Raw genomic sequence first — 7915 nt, forward strand, 5'->3', positions numbered from 1 at the left:
AGAAATTTTTTGTTTATACAGATGAATTAAAAAGAATGTAAACAAAATAGAGATAATGGAGTGTCATACCTAAGGAGGGAGGCTCTGCTTTCTAGATCTGGAGTTTTTTACTTTGCTTTTTTTTTGCTGTTGAATACAGATTTATGAAACAGATTATCTATTTCAAGTTCATGTTATTTTCTGGAACAGCTCATTTAACACATCAGGACAAATTGTTTCACTTAGCTTAAGTAAACAGTGTTCTGTCATCATTTTGTCATTGTTCAGTGACTACAGGAAAGCTTCTGCAGATCAATTCTGAAGGTTCAGCCTTCAGACAAATAAGTTATTGGTGCTTGTGAGAAAAGATCCTGAGAGCAAGCATGACATCTCCACAATATTTGAAGATATGGAAAATAGAAGTACAGTTGAGGGGTTTGACATATTATCTGGTCCTTACACATATACTTACATTTGTCTTGGTCAGCTTCCACTCCTTCACTTTCTGTGTCACTCGGCAATATCCAAGGTTGATGAGCAAGTTGAAGCTGTTGTAAGAATTCATCCTGCCACAAACAGATCTATTTTAGATAAAATAACAAACAATTGTTCTGTATAAATGAAGACTGCAGCAAACACTAGCCTCAATTAACTAGAGAGGAGAAAGCCTTTAAAAACAAAAAACAACTTGCTGTGAAATAAAATCAAAATGTAGTTGATGTGCAGGCTCCTTGGAATTTTTTTAAGCTATTCAGTAAAACAAAAAAACCAAAAAACAAAAAACACTCCCCAAAACAAACAAAAACCCAAAACCAAACAAACAAAAATCCACAAAAACTACAAAAACCAAAAAAAACCCAAAAGCAAACAAACAAACCAAACAAAGAAACAACAAAAAAAAATCAAACCCAAACACACCAAAATGAAGGGATTTATTTCACTATCTCTCCACTATAAATACAGATATGTAAGACACATACATACTCATCTTGGAAATGCAATGACAAGACAAAATTGCAGACATTACATCTGACCCTGCAGTTTTTGGACTGAACAGACATTTCAAATGCAATTTGCTTAAGTGAGGCTTTGATATGTCAAAATTTTCACTGTTTCTAGTCTAATAAGTACAAGAACCTGACACCTGATTTAGAACTTATGGTTTTGCTGCATAAGGAGAAGGCTTAGGAAGGAAAAATGTTATGGAAACTTTTGTAAACATACCATTAAAACATCAAAATATAAATGCTTTAAATGGTTAAAAATGCATATGCTGCTGAATATATGCTTTGAAAATGTTTTAAAATTGCCTACTTTTTAATATAATGTATACATGTATGCATATAAGAATATTTTTCCATGCAGACATGCACATATGCATGTGAACAGGTATACACACAGACATATAAAATACTTTGACACATTCCTTTGAAATATTCACGGGGAGAGATGAGACTGGAATGCACAGTTTTATTTTCAAAGGCAGTTCAAACATGCAAGTTTAGTCTATAAAAGAAAACTTTAACCTTGGCCAGATATCATAAAATTACTGGCCAGATTTATATAAGTTCTTGAAAAAAAAAAGGGGGATAATAACCTTGTTTTGTGTTATATCAGCTGAAATGAGAATCTACATATTTAAAGTTAAATTGTATTGCAACATAAATTTTATTCTTAGGCTATCTGATTTAAATACAGAATCCAGGCTTGTTTAAATCAGTTTTGAGAGACTGAAGGCTGCTCAATCAAGATCTAGCTCGCTGGGAGTAAATTATTAATTCTGTCAGTAACGTGTTAAAAATTCACAAAGACTGCTGCCATGGGCCAGCAGTAAATTCAGGCAGGAGCTCCAGGCCTGACTCATGTATTGCCATTTCCAATGTGCTGTGCTGGAGAAGGTTGCTGCCTACAACACTGAACGTTTTGGTTCAAGGAACAGGATTCTTGCAGTAGGCATGTGTGACTCCCACACTGATCCACACACTTTTTAATCTTCCAAAAACACAGAGCAAAGACCTGAGTCCGGCAGTGGAACAGAATGAGAGTACCTGACCAAAAAGAGAGTCCTCATCACAATTTATGCTCTGTACTCCAGTAAATGGAAGTAAATTTTTTTTTAATCAAGGCTATATTCAAATAAGACAAAGTTTCCTGCTCTCAACAATGACAGACTAATAAGGATTGCTGAATACCACTTTATCTGAAAAAATAAAATGATTGCAAAATTTCTTCTGCTCAGAAAATGATATGGCAAACAAGGGAATCAGTGGTATTTTCATCTCAACAGCTATTGACAAGTATCACAGAATTGTGTCACTTTAATGGAATCCATCCTAAAGAGATAAGCAAGGTTCAACATTCCTTTGCCAATTTATACAAAACACCAAAGGATTAGGAACATGCATAAAAGTATCTCCGCCAAAGGATTTGGAACCCTGATTTATTACCTTTATAGAGATAATAAAACTATTTCTCTAGGTAGCATTTCTTTGCTATAATTCAATTCAGCCTTGAACAGAGCTGATAATAAAACACACCTGTTAGAACTTAGTAATATTATGTGTGCCAGGAGGCAGAAACTTGTCCACAAAATCTCAGATCATTATAAGTCTTGAGCATTAAAAAACCCCAAAACATTCTTAACAGCTGATATGTTAAGTACTTGCCAAATTATTTAAGATTTGTGCTATAACAAGATTGAACCACCCATGCTGCAGCATGAACTTTACTAAAGATTAAGAACTTTGAATTGTATTTATTAGTAATATTTTTCTATTTAGAATTCTTATGTTACTTTGAAACACATTACAATCTAGGAAGCATACATAAGGCATTGAGAGATATGTTAAAATTCTCAACAAATAAGCAAGTAAATAAATAAGTATATCAAGCTCCTTAGGGTAAAACATGCTCCTGGCACCCAGTAGTCACATTCTTTTCAACTGACTTATTCTCATCAAATATATATCAACATTCTACTGATTAATTTCGTTAACATCACCTAAAAGTAAGGAAGCAGAGTTATTTTCAAAAAATCTTATCATAGTATCTTCCATAGGATTGGCAATATAACCATAGTGTATTTACATCCAGTAGAAATTCCCAGTTGAGACCATAAGGCTAATAAGAATAAAGGCAATTTCCCCTCTTTTATTTTACTGGTTTTATACAGGAAGAGGATACAAAACCTACAATGAAAGTTGCAAAATAAATTACAGTATCAGCCTTGAGTTTTATATGTTTGTGATTTGTAATAGCACAAAGACAGGCAGGACGCTTGTTCTCCTACCCCAAACCACCTCTGCCTTTTAAAAATATATCTCCATGGTCAGAGACAAGCTGTGGCACAAGAAAATGAAATCATATGGCCACAAATGGGACGAAATGTCTAACATGGCAAAAAAAGTCACAGAGCAGACATATTTCCTGGGTATGTTCTGTCTAAATCCACTTCTCTAAGTGACCAGGAACTTAAGTGGGCAAAAGACAGCTTGAAAGCTTCTAGTATAACACTTCAGAAATGAGGCTGGGAGTGGCAGATTAGCCAGATCTCCACCAGCTACTTTCTGATATCTATGGGCCTTCACAACCTGGCACACGACGGTCATCACTATGAACGTGTCGTACCAGCAGCTTCCCTTTGGAAGCAGAGCTAGTCCCAAGCTGAGTTTCCATTATGTCAAAGGCCACTTGTGCATGTCAGAAAGGATAAATAGGGTCTGAGCTGGGTCACTAGCAGCCAAGGTACTATTGTACCCAGTAAGCAAAGAGAAAGAAAAGAATTTGTCACTTCTAGAAGGGATTTTAACAGAGGATAAGATCCTGCATAGAAATGCTGAGGTTTAACATCAGCTTTACAGTGGATTGCTGGCTGAATCTGGACGTGCTATTCTAACTGGAAAATAGCATAATAATATTGCTCACTTCCTAAAATTCTTGAGACAAATATATACATATATTAAAAGGATAATAGGACACTTACTGTGAGAGCTCTCAGCAAACAGAAGTAGCAAGACACGGCAAATTAAATGGGACTCTTGCTTATTATTACCATAACTACAGAAAGGCTCTAGAAGAAAGCATTTTTAACTGTCTGCCTTTTTACAGGAAAGATCAAAAGAGGTGGGCAGACTGGATATCTTATACGTTACATACACATAGTTTCAGGAGCATATACAACAACTTTACTTGGCATCACATGACTGCGTATCAGTTAAGAACAAGACTGCCTAAAAAAGAAGAAAAAGAGGGGTGAAGAATTTAGTTGGAGACAATAAAACCCTTCATTTCTTCTGAACATATTTTAGTTAAAAATTAATTTCAATTCTTATTTTCTGGTATGAGAGGAAATTCTAACACACAAACACATCCCATACTTCAAAAGAGGACACAACGTGATTTTTTTGTAAAAAAAAAAGTGTTAAAATTAAGTGTCTTTTTTTTTTTAATGGGAAACGTGGCTTGAAAATATATCAACTGGCAGTGAAGACACTTTCAGAAGAACTATAGTCACCTTCAGTTCTCATGTATTTAATCTGGATATTCAATTCTAAGTGAAGAAACAACTCAAGTGATGGGATTAGTGCACTGTCATTCAAACACCAAAATAATGAGTATTTATTTCACCACCAAATTGAGGTAAGATTTCTTCCCCAAATTCTAGAATAATCTGTGCCTCATTTCCTTTCCTTCACAACAAATAATGGACGTTGTATAGTTAATTGAAGAGTTATACTACGTATTTAATTTTTCTAAAACAACCCTAAGCAACACTATCATAAACAACATTTGAAATTTCCTTAAGAAGTCATGAGACTGATAACACATTGTATCAAGTGTCACACCCAACAGATTATTAAAACAGATGATACTCCTCAGAAACAATCTAAAGGTATGATATTATTTTCTGTCTTGGAAAAAAGGTCTCCAGGTTTTGACAAATGGATTACAAAGAGATTGGTAATAATGGTGGGAACCAACATATTCCACCACTAAAAAATCAGCAGTCTAGACACACAGTTCCTTCTCAAGTCAGTACAGAAGGACTGGCATATCCTGAGAAAAGACTCACCTTTGTAAGGCATGTATAGAGATAGACAGCAGGGGTTTTCTTTCACATGTGCTTTAATTTCCACTGCCCACACAATGAAGTTATCTTTAAGGCAGCTAAGGTTAGCAGAGGAGAATCCTACTCAGAATTTACAAGGTACTTTAACTTTTTCTTTTGTTTTGTTTTAAACAAAGACTAGTCCTGTAAAAGCCAATAATATGTGACAGGAAATTTTGATGCTGTAAATTAGCCTAGTTACCATGCATATAGTATTAGACAGTGATTCAACAATGTTGGACATTTTCTCTTGCAATTCAGTTTGGTGCTTTGGGAAAACCTGTCCTTTCAGTGATGCCTAACTAATCATTCCAATTGCCCAAAAATATGAGATATAAAGTAGATCAAGAAAATATCATGCACTGCCAGTGCAGCAGGAAAAAAATATCATGGAATATAAAGATTAGATAAAGGTTTTTTTTAATATTCCAGAGATATGCACCTGTTAGAAACCGTAATGCTAATAAAACTGCTATGCATTGTACAGGCAAAGCCCTACCGAGCTCATGGTAAATTTGGGGCACACACGTGTTCAAGTATGATTTCTGTAATAATACTGACATTCTGTAATGAGTACCTCTCAAAGCTGAGCAGTATTTCCTTGCTAATTTTCTGATCATTCTATTTCAAGTTCTTTTCAGCACAGTAGGTTACATTAGGTATACTGATGTTACTTGAACATAAAATGCAATCAAGTCTTGGCATTATTAAACATAGCAAAAACATTAAATCGAAAATCTTACTTCTGATAAACTGTTTCTCTGAGTAGTGACAGTTCCAACAACATCTCCACTCACTTGCACAGAAAGCCCTGAAGCAGCACTGAGGGTCCTCCCCATTTGGCTCTTAGATGACAAAGATCTGCTTCTTTGCATGCTAATAATGCCTTCCCTATTTCCTTGGTTGCTAGGGGTAAGAGGCCGTGACAGCAAGCTATTTGGGGTCATAGGTCTGCTCCCTGGAGCTGATGGCCTCTTGGTTTGTGCACTGCTGTTTGTGACACCAGAGACCTGTGTTCTGCTGTTAGCTGGCAGCGGCGGCGATTTGCCTCCTTGGAGCTGGATGTTCTTCCCTGTCGGAGTTGGCACCTGAGGCCTTGGGGTTGGGCCCTGTGCAGCTTGAAGAGTGCCTTGGTGGTCAGAGGTAACTACACTGGGATGCTGGACACCAGGGCTTCTTGAGAGCCTTGCTTCTTCCCACAGTGCGAGGTCCTTCTCAATGTCTGTGCACGCACACATGAACAAATGGAAAAGAAAGAAACTCACTGTCTGTTTCTCTCTGGTTTAAAACTCTCAATGATTTTCTCCAATGTAAGTGAAAACCTGAAGCTGTTCAGAGAAAATCTATTCATGCTTAAAATTAAAGGCATCAGAATTAACAGCGCAAATGTTTGGCAAGCATTCCCCTAAAGTTTATTTACATTTGGTTCACTGCAAACACAGCTACCCTGCAGCAATGAAATATTACCTCTTCACTGAATATCAACACAACCTATAAAAATTCCTCTGGTGTCATCAAAATCATGTCTCTGTGGCTTTTGCACCGTTACTGCAAAATCAAGATTAGTAGCAAACCAAGATAGAGCAGTGATGTAAACCTGCCATCCTGAGCTGCAATCCAAAACTGGCTCAAGGCAAGATTTTTCTTCTGGCCCTGCTGTCCACTGCCCAACCAAAACTCTGAGAGAAGTAACTATTGAACTCTGGCACTCTGGTATGTCTGGATTTGTGATCCTGTTTGAACCTGAATCTCGTGTTCTGGCCTGCCATCAGTGCTGCAGCAGGTGATGGGGTCACGATGTCCAGAGCCCAAGGAGAAAAGGTGACAGCTACTGGGGTGGTCCAACCCCTGCCTTGCACACAGCCATAAGAAATAAGATCTCTTTTAAAACCACAACAGGTTAAGGACAGTGAATGAAAAGTGTTTCCTGAAATAATTTAAATCATAATAATGCTTCTAATGTGTTAAATCAGAATACAGCCATCAAAGTCAGGCGACGGTAGCTGGAATTTAGGTTAGCATTGATAACATATTGAAAGTCCTTGCAAGTACAAATGTAGAGCTTAAGAAACAGTTTAATCAAGTTTATTTTATCTTACACTACTGTTATGAATTTTCACTTTCACTGGCATGTACTTTACTGTACTTGATTTTCATAGAGACAGCTGATTATCTTTAAAATAGCAATGCCATTCCCATTAACAAGTCACAGTCCCAGAAGCTGTAAAGTAGCAAGGCTCTACTGATTTAAACACCCACTAAGTCAACTTGTCTAAAATAAGCATTTAGTTTTTTATTTTACAACAATTATTTCAGGTTCTAAATGTCCTAAAAGAACCAGATTCTAAACTGCATATTGGAAAATGAGATTTTTTTTCACTTGTGTTTACCAGTAGGTATAAAAGGAATGTTGTATGTTAAATAATTAAAGATGTGCTTCCTTTAACATCAACATATTTTATAAGATCTTGAAAACAGGAAATAAGCCATGCCAATTTCATGTTACTAGTCTAATACAACCTATTGCACACAATTCAAATGTTATTATTAGAAAAACTAATAAAATTGAAATAGTTGTGAAAGCCTCAGATAAAAGTGTCTCTCAACTTTTTAAAGATTAAATATTTTACTGTTAGCAAATTTCAAAACATAGTCAATATTTCTAGCAGACAGTTAAGAACATTTATAACTGACCCCTTAAAATTAATTCTTTCTATTTTGAAATTATTACATCTTGAACTACTCTTCGATTATGCTTTCACTTTGTAACTTCATGGAATCAGAGAATAGTGTAGGCTGGAAGAAACCTTAAAGGTCACCTGGTTCCAA

At 35.9% G+C, this 7915-nt stretch overlaps 1 protein-coding gene across 2 annotated transcripts in view; it reads right to left on the reverse strand.

The window, feature by feature from the left end:
* Positions 1 to 892: 892 nt before the first annotated feature.
* The window catches only part of CUNH8orf34 (chromosome unknown C8orf34 homolog), a 116526-nt gene continuing 109503 nt past the window's right edge, over positions 893 to 7915 (reverse strand). For both annotated transcript variants that reach the window (XM_031058650.1, XM_031058649.1), the window contains one exon: positions 893 to 6308. In XM_031058650.1, the coding sequence (XP_030914510.1) occupies positions 5812 to 6308 (497 nt within the window). In that variant the 3' untranslated portion in view covers positions 893 to 5811. The remainder of the gene's footprint in view (positions 6309 to 7915) is intronic.

The sequence above is a fragment of the Geospiza fortis genome, unplaced genomic scaffold (genome assembly GCF_000277835.1).
Source record: "Geospiza fortis unplaced genomic scaffold, GeoFor_1.0 scaffold121, whole genome shotgun sequence".
NCBI lineage: Eukaryota > Metazoa > Chordata > Aves > Passeriformes > Thraupidae > Geospiza > Geospiza fortis.